General features: G+C 50.0%; 2 protein-coding genes across 4 annotated transcripts in view; one reads left to right on the plus strand and one right to left on the minus strand.

The window, feature by feature from the left end:
• Arhgef18 (Rho/Rac guanine nucleotide exchange factor 18) overlaps positions 1-2,796 on the plus strand; it is a 114,023-nt gene extending 111,227 nt beyond the window's left edge. For 2 of the 3 annotated variants that reach the window (XM_050127387.1, XM_050127386.1), the window contains exons 28-30: positions 57-155; positions 875-1,000; positions 1,082-2,796. In XM_050127387.1, the coding sequence (XP_049983344.1) occupies positions 57-155; positions 875-1,000; positions 1,082-1,257 (401 nt within the window). In that variant the 3' untranslated portion in view covers positions 1,258-2,796. The remainder of the gene's footprint in view (positions 1-56; positions 156-874; positions 1,001-1,081) is intronic. The other variant, XM_050127388.1, reaches the window with a different exon arrangement.
• On the minus strand, positions 2,267-15,550 carry Pex11g (peroxisomal biogenesis factor 11 gamma). Its single transcript, XM_050127389.1, has 5 exons — positions 15,388-15,550; positions 12,254-12,442; positions 10,149-10,327; positions 6,544-6,606; positions 2,267-5,513 (listed from the first exon to the last, which is right to left on the minus strand). The coding sequence occupies exons 1-5, from the start codon at positions 15,445-15,447 to the stop codon at positions 5,279-5,281; spliced, it is 726 nt and encodes a 241-aa protein (XP_049983346.1). The 5' UTR covers positions 15,448-15,550; the 3' UTR covers positions 2,267-5,278.
• Between the last annotated feature and the right edge of the window lie 229 nt (positions 15,551-15,779).

Raw genomic sequence — 15,779 nt, forward strand, 5'->3', positions numbered from 1 at the left:
GGACCCCTGTAGAAGGTCCACTGTGGAGCTCAGATCGGGTTCCCTGTGCCCTCCAGAGAGGCAGCACGCCCCTCCCACTGGAGTTCTCCGTCTCAGCAGCGGAACTGAAATGACAGACCTCGGGCAGGGAGACAGCCAGCCAAGCACCAGCACGGGCAAGTAGCATGGCAAGAAAGCAGTGTCCGTGGTTCCACTTGCGTGTCTGTTGCTATGACAAAAACACCCTGACAAAAAGCCCCTTAGAGAAGTGATTTATTTTAGCTCACAGGTCCAGGTCAGGGGGGAGTCAAGGCGGCAAGAGCTTGAGACAGCCCAAGTAACATCCACAGTCAGGCACACAGAAAATGAAGGCGTGTTTGACTAGTGCCCAGCCATCTTTCTCAATTATCCAGACCAGGGCCTAAATCTAAGGAATGGTGGAGCCCACTTTCGGGCTGGGTTGTCCACACTGATTAAGGCAAACAAGACAGTCCCTCACAGATATGCCCACCAGTCAGCCTGATGTAGGCAATCCTTCACCAAGACCTTTGTCCCAAGTTGTGTTGTTGACAAAACTAATCATCATGCCCATTTACTTCCCATCTGGGGCAGAGGTCAGGCACTAGGGGCTGTACCCAGCATCTTTGTCCCTCCCCATAGAGACTCCCTATTCAGTTGACATAGGGAGTCATGACCTTTCCCATAAACAGAGTCCCTGTCCTAATGATCATGGGGAAAGGATGTTTGCTTGGGAGCCACACCCTCCTCCCATCCCAACACTGAGTGACTCTGTGCCACCTTTCAAGTGCTTATCTGGCTGCCCCAGAGGAAGTGAAAGGTAGGGGAGGCCCACTTGCCACCCAGATGACCAAGTCAAGCATCTTCCCTCTTCCAGCATCCTTCGACCTGAAGCAGCAGCTGCTTCTCAACAAGTTAATAAGCAAGGATGACAATTCGTCACGAAACCGCCGGTCACTGAGTCCCATCCTGACTACCCCCCATGGATCTGCACCTGCCCCAGGTGAGCCCGGCCACTGGACATTAGGGCCACCCACTAATTGTGGCGGCTTCTGACACCAGTATGCCCCCATCTCTCTTGCAGATCCCTGCTTCCCAGCCCCAAGCCCAGTCCCAAGCCCGGCCCCAGCAGCCACACCCCCTGAGGTCTTCAAGTCTGGAGGCATGCCTCTGCCACCTGCATCCCCAGCTTCCTCACTGCCAACCACACCACTCACCGCCAAAGATGAAGCTGGCAAGGAAGATGTCATCTTCTTCTGAGGGGGCCATGGCCCCAAGAGCAGACCCTTTTCTGTCCTGATAACCCTTTGTCTCTGGGGACCCCATGGGTGACTGTTACTGTCTGGCCATCCCCTTCCCCTGCCTGAGCACACACCAGGCACTTGCTCACCTGTTGGTGTCTTGGGTCTCACAGCTCTCTGTAGAATTAGTGGTAAAGCCTGGATAGCCTCTTAAACCTTTTTATATATGCATGTGCAAACAAAGTTCTTTTAAATTGAAGGTCGAACTCCAGCTAAACCACAGAGCTGTTCTAAACCAGAGGTAGGCAGCACAAAGGTGGGAAGGCCAGGAGAAAAGAACAGGTGGGTCTAAGACGACACTGGCTCCAGAGGCAGGTTCCACAACACCCAGAAATCTCTGGGTTGAGCTGTCATTAGGCACCAGAAGGCACTAGAATCACCCAGAGTCCAGTGAATCGCCCTTTCCAAAGCAGCAGTTGATGCTGGCCACAGAGAGACTTGATCAGTAAGTGAACTGGGCAATGGCAGAGGGCCACATGATTGGGGAGGTTTGGGCAGCCCATGGGTCTGTGGGTTCACAAATCAGTCTGAAGAGGGCTACCAACTGTCACTCCTTGTAGTAGTTGGGGGTTTTCCCAGTTCTACCTCTGGAGGAACACCTGGCATGTCCTCATTCCCACCCATCTGAGACACAGAACCCTGGGTTCAGCAGAGCAACACATACCCCAGACAGTGTTTGGTCCCTGTGAGATGAGCGGATTTCCCCTAATTTTCCAGTGTCCTGCCAGAGAGGCAGGAGCTGGTCAGCAGCTGGTCTGGTCTGGTCTTCTCCCCAGGGCTGGGCACCCATAGGATCAGGAGGTGACTGGGTGTGGTGACCCTGGTGGACAATAGGGTGCTGAAAGTGGTGGTGTCTAATGACTTCAGCGCTCCAGGAGTGGTGTGGGGCCCCCTTGTCCGTCTCTGTCTTGTATCCAGAGTGTGTCTCCATTTACCAGACCTCATCCGTGCCATGTTGCTAATCAGTGTTTTGTGGGTTTTTTTTTTTTTTTTGTGCGTGTTTTTTTGTACTGAGATATCAGAGCACTTTAGGAAAGCTGACCTTTAAGCTCCCACTCTCTGAAGAGAACATTCCAGGACCCCACCTGAGTTGCGTGGGCTCACCATCAGTTCATATGCCCTGATCCCACCCCAGACACTATGATGTTTTGGACTAGAAGTTCAGATGATTTCCCCTTGGCCCTGGGTAGGATTTGCACATCCCTGCCAGGTGGCCAGGTGTTATCTCACTGTGTTCTGCACACCGCAGGGGAGTGGATCAGTGTATCTGTCACCAGCAGCCGTGGGCTCCTCCTCAGTTGGTCTCATTTGTAAAGCTGGTGAGCCAGCAGCATTCCCAACTCTGAGACTGAGTGGCATCCCTTGTCAATTGTGACCATGATCTTCATCTACCCTGTGATTATTTCCACAGTGATAGCAGAGCATCCTAGCCACAGGGTATTCTGGGATCACCCTAGAACTTATGACCAGATTCTAGCAATAAAAGCATCCAAAGGACCTCAGGTTGAAGCAGACCTTCTTTGGGGTTGGGAGGGGGAGGAGGGAGCTGTCTCCTGCTGAGATTTTGGCGACAGAGAACATGAATGTCCAAAAGGGGGCGGATATTGCGGGAGTTGACATGTGGATGTGGTTCAGTTGATAGAGTGCTTACCTTGCATACATGAAGTCCTAAATTCTGTCTCCAGGTTGACATGGTATTGCACACTTGTAATCTCAGCACTCAGGGGGTGGATATAAAGGACCAGAAGTTTGGGGTGGGGCTGGGGAGATGGCCTAGTGGTCCAGACAAGTGTGAGGGCCTGACTCCGAGTCAAAAGTTTGATACAGAAGCATATCTCTGTAATCCCAACACTATCCTAGGCTAGAAAGCAGAAATGAGAAATCCCTGGAAATGTACTGGCAAGCTAGCCTAATGTACACAGCAGTGGGCAAGTGGCTGGAACCCGAGGTTATCCTCTGACCTCTCCACACATGTACTTTTCTGTTTGTTTAAGGGCTTGGAGCTGGAGAGATGGCTCAGTGTTTAAGAGCACTGATTGCTCTTCGGGCCTGGATTTGGTTCCCATGGTGGCTCCAAACCATTTGTAACTCCAGTTTTATGGTGATCCATGGGCATCAGGCATGCATTGGCACACATATACTGGGGCACATATACAAGAAGTCTTTTTTTGAAAACTAGAAGTTTAACTGGTTATGGATGGTGGAGCACACTTTTAATGCAATGCCAGCACTCAGTAGGTCAAAGCAGGAAGACCTCTGTGAGTATGAGGCCAGCCAAGGCTACATAGTAACCCCTGTCTCAAAAAAAAAGATAAAAATAAGTTTCAAGCATCCTCGACTACACAGTAAATTCAAGGTGACCTGGCTCAAATGAAACCTGTCTCAAGCACAGAATAAATAAGCAATGGTGGGAGCTGGAGCTCGGGGGTGCAGGACTTGGCTAGTACATGCGAGATTTTAGGTCCATCTCCATCCAGAACCACTGGACAGCCCAGGTGAGCCCTTTCTGGAAGTGTCTGTCCTTTTGCTCTATGTCTGCACCATATGTAGTTAATGTCAAGGGCCTTCCCACCCCAGGCTTGGGCCTCAGATCAAACTCTGTCCTCCTGGTACCCGGACTAGGTGAGGGCATGGGCTCACCTTCAGGTGGGGCACAGATAACAGGACACCAATATGATGTCCTTGAGAGCGGAGCAGCTGCGACCACCCCAGGGTCAGGAGCCTGATGCTGGCCTACAGGTGCTCCACAGGTGAGAGGCTGGGGTGCTTGGCTGGGTTCACTCTTGTGCCACACTATCCCAAGTGCTGCCAGCACACCAGTGGCTCACGAACACCTATCTGTAAAACCAAAATTTCTTGGACTTCTGGCCAACACCAAAAGGGTGGGGGCTGGGATCATTGTATCTCGACAGTAGAATATTTGGCTCATCATCCCTAGTACCAAAAATTGGGAGGGTCAGGGAAGCAACCTGGCCTATGTAGCAGGGCTGTCTGAAAACACACACACAAAAGATTAGTATCATGTAAAGTTCAAAGGCTGTGGTATCTAGTCTACCAGGCTGGGCCCAGTGCTTCCCAAACATCATTTTTGGCTTTCGGATTAAAAATCATACCCGGGATCAGATGAGATGGCCCCGTGGGTAAAGGTGCTTCCACCGAGCCGATCCCCAGGCCTCACATGGTGGAAACGGTGACACATACACTAAAATGTAATAAAAACTTAAACTGATTTAAAAAAAAAAAACCTACCTACTATAGTCTCTCTGATACAGAACACAAATCCACGTCTTCAGAGGCCAGCAAGCACGGCCTGTCCCCAGCTTAGAGCTCCGTGGCCCCTTGATATTGGCATGATTGTTCTCATTTAGGTGTGGCCTTCCTGGAAGCAGCAACCTACAGTTTTCCTCCCAGGACTGCAGGAAGTGGAGAACATTCTCCCAGGCCCGGCTCAGTGGCAGAGGTAGTCAGATACTGAGAGGCTGAGGGAGCCCCCAAGGGAGGAATAGAGACAGCCGTTTCCCACTTACTGCTCCATGCACCTGTATAACCAACCGTACCATGTGACTGCTCTAATCACCTCACGTACAGACTGGCCCCGTACCAAGTTATTTAATAGGCATTCCAGTGTTCCAGGTTCCCCAGTGCCCGACCCAAGGCATGGCATGTCTCCCACTCACCCTCAGGTAAGCCAGCAAGTGGGGGGTTCTAGCAGAGTACTCCTGGGACTTTGCAAGCCTGGCTTTGACTCTGAGAGTCCTGGGGTCCTCCTCATGTGCCCCCCCCCCCACTTCCCAAAGGAACAGATTTCCCATGATGCCCTAACTGGGACCTGGGATCTATCAGCCCTTTTCCTTCCCACACAGGGACAGTTACTGGGGTACACGATTATGGATGCACCCCTGGCCAGTGGTTCCCACTCTGGGAATCTGTGTCCTCTGTTGAGCCCCACCGTGTCCTCCACCTGCCACTCCAGGGCCTCATCAAGAGCTGTCTGCCTCAGCTATGTTGCTAGCTCTGGCAGCCTGATACATGCTGAGGAGGGAGGAGATAGTGCCCAGGAGGCCCACCAGCCAAGGAGGGAAGCGGCCAGCCCACAAGACACCTGGGGGCAGCCAGTGCACAGCGTTGGCCAGGTCAGCCAGGTTGCTGAGTAGAGTTAAAACCTCTGACCACATCTTTGCCTCCATGGCCCTCCGCTTGCTCCTGGGCAGCTCGCTGTGGGAGAGAAGGGGAAGGGAGTCACTCATTGCCCGCCCTTCCCCTAGCCCCCAGAAAGGAGCAAGCACAGAGTGACCCACAGGCTCAATTCCACACCTGCTTTCCAGGATCCCTGGGCATGGAGTGTAGGGGCTGTGGCCATTGTCCTCAACTTCATATCAACCCCCCTCCCCACCCTGCTGTGGGATGCAGCCATGAAGGCTCAGCCTGGAGTCCTCATTCTAGCAAGCCTGTTCCCCTACCTGGAAAAGACACTACTTCCACCCAGAGGCTAAAGCAATGCTCTTTCACCACACACCCTTAAATTGTTTGTGATCTATCCCCAGAGCCACACACATCAATACCACGTGCACATCCTTTTGTATTGTAGTGTTCTATTCCCTGAACACACACTTTTTTTTTGAGGGCTGTCTTGGAATTCTCTTTTGTAGATTAGCCTGACTTCAAACTTACTGAGGTCATCCTCATGACTGCCTCCCAAATGCTGGGATTGAAGGCAGGTACCGCCACCACCTGCTTACACATCCCCCTTTGTAGAGATCTATCCCCTGAAACACACACTTTTTGTAGTGATCTATGCCCTGAACCTAACAGCAATCAGGACTGTGGATGGCTGACTTCTGTGTATGGAGATGTGGGGTGGTCACTGGCTCCTCATCTGACATTCCAGTCACTTCCCTCCTGACCTGGTGCCCTGCTGTGTGTAGTCCTGCCCTGATTGCATGGAGGTGCTGTGCAGCTGTGAGGAAGCTGTCATCCATGCTAGGGTAAGACTTTCCAATGACACAGCTATCTGGGGGCCACACACACTCCTGCTCTGTTTGGTTCCACAAGCTGGAATTGGACTAAACCATACTTTAGTTTGTCACTGATGCCCCATGAAGCATGGCAGACATCTACATACAACTTTCCAGGGAAAGGGTTCCCACATTAGCCCTGCAAAGGTCAGCAGGGGCATGGCTCAGAGAGGTGGCCACTCTGTACACCTGCAGGAGAGGAGAGGTTAGGACGCGGTAGGATGTGGTACCTGGTGAAGGTGCCTGTGGGTTTCTGCAGCTTCTGTCTTAGCTTCAATGCCGTCCACAGAGACCTGCAACACAAGAGACCATGGACGCCCTGCCACAGCAGCCTGGCAAGCTGGGAGAGGAAGGGGTTAGCTCTCCACGGCAGCTGAGGCCTCAAGAGCCTCTACTGCTTTTAGCCTAGGGAACTTAGAGACCAGCCACCCTCCATATTTGGCCAGCAGTGGTCCTGCTTGCAGCCTCCTGCACAGAGCTGCAAACTAGCTGTGACTTGGAAGAGAGACTTGTCCCTTTTGGGGGTAAAGGCTGGGGTTCTGTCCTAGTTAGCTTTAATTGCCAAACTGAGTCAGCCTAGAGTCACCTGAAAGCCTTGACCGAGGATCAGATTAGCCTGTGAGCATATCTGGCAGTAGGGTCATGTTATTAACTAGGGAGCAGAGGAAGCCCTGAGTGAGAGGAGTCCTGACTAAATACATAGTGTAGACTCCTGCGAGGCCATATCAAAGACTCCAATGCCTTAGCCCCATGTGAGTGGCAAAGCTCTCCAAAGAGTGAGGTGGTGGTCATGGGGATGCTGGTGGGGATGGGATGGTTTTGTTTTTGAGACAGGCTCTCACTACATAACCCTGGCTTCCCTGAAACTCACTATATAGACCAAAGTCCCAGATTTTCTGTACATGTACCCAAGTCTCTGTCACTTCTTTAGGGTCACTGCCCCTCTTCATTCTCTTGACCTCCCTAGTCAGGGATCCAGATCCAAACTACGCAGGTCATGGTACCTATGAGTCAGCAAGCAGTGTTCCTCCATGGTTCTCTGTCTTAAGTTCCTGCTCTGACTTCCCTCTGTGATGGACTGTGACCTGAAGTGTGAGCCACATCAACCCTCTCCTCCCCGAGTTGCTCTCAGTCAGAGCGATTTTGTCACAGCAACAGAATGAAATTAGAAAAGGTTCTCACATAGCCCAAGTGGCCTTGGACTTGCTGTACAGCGTGACCTTGAACCCTGATCCTCTTACCTCCACCACCTGAATTCTGGGATGACAAACACATGCCACGGCATCTAGTCTATGCAATGTTGAGGATAGAAAGCAGGGTCTGTGCATGCTAGCAAGCATTTCACCAAATGAACCACACAGATCCCCCTAGAGTCGGCCATGCTGTGGACCTGCCCAGTGCTGGGAGACAGCCTACAGTGTGCATGGGAACAGAGACAGCAAGTTTGATGGGACCTCAGAGGTCAGCAGAGGTCAGCAAGAAACCATAGTCATGAAAGGATATCAGGATGTTGTCCAGGCATGTCAGGGGAGCACACATCCAAAGGCTGGGAAAGAATCTCCAGGGCCAAGCGTGCTGGTGGCACAGGCCTGTCATCCCAGCTTCTTGGGAGGTTGAAGCAGGAGGACCCAAATTCAAGACCTGCCTGGGATACTTAATGACATTCCGCCTCAAAATAAAAAGTAAAATGAAGCTGGGTGGTGGAACAAGCCTTTAATCCCAGCACTTGGGAGGCAGAGGCAGGTATCTCTGTGAGTTCAAGGTCAGCCTGGTCTACCTAGTGAGTTCCAGGACAGCCAGGGCTAAACAGAGAAACCCTGTCTCAGAAAACAACAACAACAAAAAAGTAAAAGGAGGAGCTGGCAAGATGGCTCAGCAGATAAAAGCCTTTGCAGCCAAGTCTGGTACCCTAAATTGGATCCCAGCATCCACATGGTGAAAGGAAATGACCACCCAAATTGTCCTCTGACCTCCATACATGCGCCACAGCACATGCGCACACACACACAAAAATAAGAAGTAAATAAATGTTAAAAGGAAAAGAAAAGGAGAGCTAGAGATATTACCCTTGGGAAAAAACTATCAGTGCTGAGGGGTACCTGGTGCTCACTGGGCAACCAAGTTAGTTAGTAAGGCCCAGGCCAGTAAGAGTAGAAAAAAATAAAATAAAAGGGTGGAGGATCAGCAAGATGGCTCAGCAAGGAAGAGGTGCTTGCCACCAAACCTAAGGCTCTGAGTTCAATCCCCAGGACCCAGGAAAGAACCTGTAAGCTGTCCTCTGAACTCCACATGTGCACTACACAAGCCCCTCCCCACACACAAATAATTAAAAGAAAATTTTAATTAAATAACTAAAAAATCAAAATAAAGGGAAATGACTAAGTAAAGACATCTGAGGTTGACTTCTGGTCTCCACACGCTCACACAAGCCCTCACACACATACAGGCATACAAGAAAAGCAAGGAAAAATTAAAAAAAAAAACAGGTAAATAAGTAGAAATTAAAAGAAAGTCAAGGAAGAGCAAGGGAGATGGCTCCGTGGTTAAGAGCACTTGTTTACAACTGCTAGGACTTTAGTTCGGATCCCAACACCCACACGGCAAGCTGGGCATGGTCCTGAACACTCCAGTAACCCCAGTGCTGAGAGGCAGGAGGGTTACTAAAGCTTGCTGGCTGCTAAACGAGCCAAAACACAAGCTCTGGGTTCAGGCCAACAAAAAAAGTAACAGAAGACATTCTATGTCCCTATCTGGCCTCTGTATAAATACACACCTGCCACATTCACATACAAACACAAATAATTAATAAACTCGTTTTCTATGGGACTGGAGAAGGGACTCGGTAGTCAGGAGCAAGCTCTTGTACTGCTCTTGCAGAGTGGATTCAGTTCCCAGCACTGGTGTTGCACAGCTCACAGCTGCAGGTAACTCCAGCCCCAGAGACCCCAACACCCTCTTCTGGCACAGGCTCTATGCTAATATGTATGACATCATGCACATAATTAAAAACAAAATCTCTTTAAAAGCTTTTGAAATAAGTACATCTTTTAAGAGAGAGAGAAGGGGAGGGGGCAGGGATCGGAATCAGAGGGAAGACTCTAAGACTCCACGGTGCTAGCTTTGAAGAAGGAAGGGGCCACTAGCAAAAGGTTGCGGACCCTCTAGACCCTGGAAAAGGGCAGAGGTGGAAAGGCGGTGGAGCCTCCAGGAAGGGAGCAGCCTTGCCCACCTGGACTTTACCCAGGAAACTGGTCTCAGGATTCTGACCTCCAGCACTGGGAGTAACACATCTGTGTTGTTTTAAACTGCACATTTATATCCAACTGTTACAGAAGTTACAGGGTCAAACAGCAAGGGGAGGGGCTGAAGACACCGCTCAGTAACTAAGACGCTGGCTGCTCTAGCAAAGGACCTGGGTTTGGTTCCCAGTACCCACACAGCAGCTCACAACTGCCTCTAACTACAATTCCAGAGGCTTGGCCATCCTTTTCTAACTTCTGTGGCCACTGCACACACAGGGTGCGCAGAAATATCTGCAGGCTAAAGACCCATACACATAAAAATTAAAAAAAAAAAAGCCGGGTGGTGATAGTACACACTTTTAATCCCAGCACTCTGGCTGACCTCTGTGAGTTCAAGGCCAGCATGGTCTATAGAGCTAGTTGCAGGATAGCCTAAGATATGCAGAGAAAAGATTAAGGAAACCCCAATATGTGAAGACTCGCTGCCTCCTTTGAACCTCCTGACAAAATATAAAAGGGCTGAACCCCTACAGCTCTGCTAAGGTAACAGCACTTGGGGACCTCGGGTGTTCCCTCTGGCAGACATCACCTACCTGACAGCTCCAAGGAGCAGAGAGAGAATCCAGAGGGCTGTGCTCAGTGTCCACCACCCAGCAGAGTCCACCTGGAGGACCTTGGCATCGGCAGCCCAGGCGACATGCTCACATGGATAGTACAGCTGGTCAGCCATGTTACTCAGAACAGACAACCATCGGACGAAGATGTCCTCCTTCTGTGAAACCAAGTGGTGGGACAGGCCTGCAAGTCACAACTCCCCACTGTCTGATTTAGGATGGGGCCATTCTGGGCCACAAGACTTCCCCATGACAACAGTCTGTGCCCTGGTGTCTGGGCAGGGCAGCCCAACAGCTGTGTAAGAGGAGAGCTAGGGGCCTGGCTTCCTCTGCTCATGCTCATTGCACAGCTCCCTGGGTCTCAGCTCAGGCTATGAAATTCCCTGGAGAGCTGTCAAAACCCCAAGTCCTACACCAGGCCTGAGCATTGCATCAGAAGGACTGGGATAGACACCAAAGGTTTACTGTTGCTGCTATTTCATTTTTATATATTTATATGGGGTGTGTTTGTGTGTGTGTGCGCACGCGCACATGCGCCTATATGTATAAACATCCGTGTGTATGCAGTACCCTCCGAGGCCAGAGAGCATAGGATCCTTTGAAGCTGGAGGTAGAGGCATTGATGAGCACCGTACATCATTGCTTAAGCAGCAAGCATTAACCACTGAGCCATCTGTCTGACCCCAGGAATTCTGTTTTAAAGACAGGGTGTCATATGTCCCAGATGGTCTCAAACTCATTATGTAGCTGAGGACGATCTTGAACTCTGTGGTGTGGTGTGGTGTGGTGTGGTGTGGTGTGGTGTGGTGTGTGTGTGTGTGTGTGTGTGTGTGTGTGTGTGTGTGATGCACATGAGTATAAGTGCCTTTGGAGGCCAGAAGAGAATATGGGATTCTCTAGAGATGTCGTGACAGTTGTGAGCTCTAATGTGGGGGCTGAGCATCAAACTCTGTTTTTAACTGCCAGTCCATTCCAACCCGTTTTTTGTTTTTGTTTTTTAATTCTTGGTGTGTGTGTGTGTGTGTGTACATTCTCGTATGTGAGTATGGGTACACGCTTGTCACAGCCCTTGTGTGGCAGCTGGAAGACAACCTCAGCATCATTTCGTGCCTTCTATTTTGATTGAGGCTGAGGCTCCTTCCATCCCCCCCCCCCCAGCTAGCTGTCCTTCACACTTCTAAGGAGACTCTAGTCTCCGCCTCCCACCTCCCTGAAGAAATGCTGGCATCACAGACTGGCACATTACCTCGTCCAGATTTATATGGGTTCTAGAGATTTGAACTCAGGCCCTCACAAGTACGTTAACCTGCTGAGCCATCTCCATAGCCTACACTGGTCTTCGAGACTGTGTCTCTCAGGGTCTGCAGCTCACTAAACAGACTAGGCTGATTGGCCAGTGAGTCTCAAAGATCCTCCTGTCTCTGCTTCCCGAACTCTGGAATTACAAGTTTGAGCCACCACACCCAACTTACCTTACAGGGTTTTGGGAATCACAGTCAGATTCTCAGGATTACACAACATTTCCCAAACTAACCATCTCCCCAGCTTAGATCTTAAACCTCAGATCCACTTGCCTCTGCCTCGCAAGTGCTAGGATTACTAATGGTGGCCCCCACCCCTGGTTCAGGGACTTTTAAAAAGTGTGTGTGTGTCTGTGTGTGTCTGCGTGTCTGTGGAAGATGTGAGTGTGGGCATGCATGAAGAGGTCAAAGGACAACTTTTAGGAGTGGGTTTTCTCTGTCCACCGTATGTTCCAGGGACCTAAGCTCAGGTGATCAAGTTTGTCTTGGAGCAGTTTTACCCACTGAGGTTGTGGGGGTGTGGTTCAGCAACAGAGCCCCTGCCTAGAATACCCCACTGGGGGCAGTGTACATGGCTTAGCAGTAAAGTGCTTATGTAACATGTACAAGGCCCTGGCTCCATGGCCAATATTGCTACAATAAATAAATAAATAAATAAATAAATAAATAAATAGAATCACCCAATAAGAAGTGCTTTGGAGCAAGCCCTTAAAACACCCACGGAGGCCCTTGCTCCTTTGGAAGGTCTAGTCCCCCTCCCTACAGCCCCATTAACCCTGTTACCTCTGTCCCCAGGCCATATTGCTTAGTGTAGACAAACATGGCTGGGTCATCAAAGAGTCGCAAGACAGTCCTGCAATGGCTGAGCTGAGCTGACACCACCAGCAAGCGCCTTCCCAGTTCAGACCTGCTGGGACATTGTTCCACTAGGACCCCACCGACGAGCTGGCAGCAATACCCCAGTGTCCGGATCTGTGGGAAACCAGAAGCAATTACCACAGTCCCCATTGTGGTTTGAGCTGCAATCTCCACCACATACCCAGTCCTGGGCCCTTTAGGATGAAACCTGGAAAGGGATCTAAGAGTTGGCAGGCATAGTGGCTAAGAGAAACTGAGGCAGGGGAATCACCCCCAAGCTTAAGGCCAGCGTAGGCTATTGAGTGAGACCCTGTCTCAAATAAGCAAAGTTCTAAGAGTCAACAAACTTCCAGGGCTGGAGAGATGGCTCAGAGGTTAAGAGCATTGCCTGCTCTTCCAAAGGTCCTGAGTTCAATTCCCAGCAACCACATGGTGGCTCACAACCATCTGTAATGAGGTCTGGTGCCCTCTTCTGGCCTTCAGACATACACACAGAGAGAATATTGTATACATAATAAATAAATAAATAAATAAATAAATAAATAAATAAATAAATAAATAAATACAAAAAAAAAAAAACAAACTTCCATTCCAAACTGAAAGGTTTTGTTTGTATCTTTTGTTTTTTTCTTTTAGTTGCCAAGGCTGGATCTCACTCTCACCTCACTCACCACATAGCCTAGCAAGTCACTGTCATCCCCCTGCCTCAGCATCCCCGGTGCTGTAATAACAGGCATGAAGCACTTTACCCAGTTAAAACTTTCAGTTTCTCTCTCTCTCTCTCTCTCTCTCTCTCTCTCTCTCTCTCTCTCTCTCTCTCATACATTTATTGTAGTAGTCAATTTTGAAGACAAGGTCTCACGTAGCCCAGGCTAACCAGACACTGTGGTCATGATTAGAATTCCTAACCATCCTGGCTTCTACCTCCCAAGTGCTGGAATGAGAGGTATGCAACATTTGGAAGTCACAGTGCTGGGGACAGGATCCAAGGCCTCCTGCATGCTAGACAAGCACTACCAGCATCCCAGGCTCTGAAGAGGTTCTTTTAGATGAGAGCTTGACACCAAAGTCCAAAAGGTGCCACGCAGCACATCTCTCATCCCAGCGCCAGGGGAGCTGAGGCAGGAAGACCAAAAAGGTCAAGGCCAGCCTGGGCTACGCGATTAATAAATTAGAGGCCAGCCTGAGCTACATAACAAGACCCTGTTTCAACAAAGAGAAGTGTGGAGGGAAGGGGAGGGGAGAAAAGAAAAGTTGCTGAGGAGAGTTCCGCAGGAGTGCTAGCTTGTGTCACCAATGACCCAAATGACAGGGACAAAGAAAACAAAACTATTTCTGTCTCCTGTGTTCTCCTTTGCCCACAGGCAGGGTCACGAGGCTGAAAGGGAACTTCTGTTTGCCCTTCCTGGCCTAGCCAAAGCCCTTAGCTGGACAGAAAGAGCGGTCTAAGAGACAAAATAGTAATTTGCTTCAAATACTTTAGAGAGAAGGCAGGCATTCAATAAAAGACTTAGATAAATGAGATTCACCAGGTTCACCACCCTTATATCTTTGTTTCTTTTGTTTTTGACACAGGGTGTTGCTGTGAGTGCTGAGGTCACAGGCTTGTGTCAACACATTGGTTTTTGTGGTGCTGAGGATGGACCTCAAGGCTTTATCTACGCCACGGAAGCACCGGGCTACAGACCCAGCTCTATTATCTCATTTGCTTGTTAGAAATTGCTGGTCTCGAACTGTATGTGGTGCACACCTGTAATCCCAGCAATTTGCGAGGCTGAGGTGGGAGGAACGCGGGTAAGACGCCAGCCTGGTTCACACAGTAAGTTCCAGTGAGGCCTTGTTCCTGTTGTTTTGATTATAAAACTCCTTTTTGGCCTGACTGTAATGGTGAACACTGTAATGTAGATGTCCAACTTAGGAGAAAATGGGTTGAACTTTAAATGTGAAGCCACCAGTAATATCTGCCTATAAGGAACTAGTCAGGAAAGCTACGTCTAACTTCAGAAGGCCAAGTGGATCAATGCTCACGTGGAGCGAATTTTACTTTTAGCAAAATATTGTAGATGCAGCACCAGCTTTGAAACATTCAAAATCGCCATGTGAGGTGTCTGCGGCAACTCAGACATATATAGCGGCTGGCAGGTACCAAATGTCCAAATGCAGGGATCTGATCCGTATGGCTGTAGCTAAATGACCAGCAACTGTGGATTTAATTCAGAGTCGTCATGGCTAGGTTCTGCAAGTCTGGCCGTATTTGGCTGAAATAATGCAAGTGCCCAACTGGAGGGGATTCTGTCATCGCCTAAATGTTCGGCTACAGGACAATGTCACGTGCTAACCCCCTTTTGAGGTTGTTCAGAATAATCCAAGAACACTGGTGTCCTGGTGAGATCTTGGTCATTATTTGATTCTGCAAGGCTGGGTTGGCAGGTTTGACCCCAAATGTCCAACACTAGATGACAGTGTTGGTGATCGATCGCAGATCCAGAGGGACAGGAACCTGAGGGCAAGGCACTAGCTGGGAAACCTCTGCCTTGAGGGAAAAACCACTGGATTATCTTCCTAAAGCTAACCCCCAAGGTCTAGTCCCTTATGTGGCCACTTCTCCTGAGACTGACTAACAAGGTCCTGCTGCCAAAGTACTGAAGTCCAGCAATCTAAAGCCCTCTTTGGCTACCCTAATTAACATGCTCAATCAAAATTAAATGTCTCATCCTAACGCAGGGTTTCCCCCTTTGGTTTCCCCCTTTACCCTTATAAACTGCAATTTGCCAATGGGTCACGTCTGTCTCCTCTCTATCCAGTCCTTTGTTTCCCCAGGACAAGTAACTTTCTCTGTTCCCTTCCCCTTCTCCCTTGTACTCTGCCCTGTCTTTGTCTCTTATTCCCTGCCCTTTGTCCTCCTGGGGCAAATCTTTGTGCTGAGAACTTGGTTGTGTGGTGTCTTGTACCGATACAGGTCCCTTTAGAAACCCCTCTATGGCCTCAGTTTCCCCATCTCTGAGTTCTGACCAGACTCCAGATCACTCCGGCGCAGGGCGGACCCAACCTCCTCTCACCAGGCGGTCCCGGCCCCTGTGGGACTCCAGCGAGGAAGCCAGACTGTTCAGCAGCGCCATGGCAACTCGATCGTGATGTCACCCTGGGCGGGGGCAAAACTCCTTCCGGAAGGGGTTGCAGGCTGGCGCAGGCGCAGCTGCGGCCCTTTGTCCCAGTACCGGCGCGGTGTAGGCGTGCTAACCTGAACCCTGGGTGCAAATGTATTGCTGCTACGTGTGTACTCCCTGCCCCTGGACACCCAGAATGATCTTCCAAGCCTGTTGCAATCCGCTCCACGGCTTCTTAGGCAACTCCCGCAAGCAAAGTGTTTCAAAATTGTCCACATTAGAAAAGAAAATCCAAGCAAATGCATGTGTCAGACCTACACAAAAGGGGTTTCTCCTTAAAAGTG

The sequence above is a fragment of the Alexandromys fortis genome, unplaced genomic scaffold (assembly GCF_014885135.2).
Source record: "Alexandromys fortis isolate MF-2015 unplaced genomic scaffold, M_Fortis_MF-2015_v1.1 scaffold_271, whole genome shotgun sequence".
Lineage (NCBI taxonomy): Eukaryota > Metazoa > Chordata > Mammalia > Rodentia > Cricetidae > Alexandromys > Alexandromys fortis.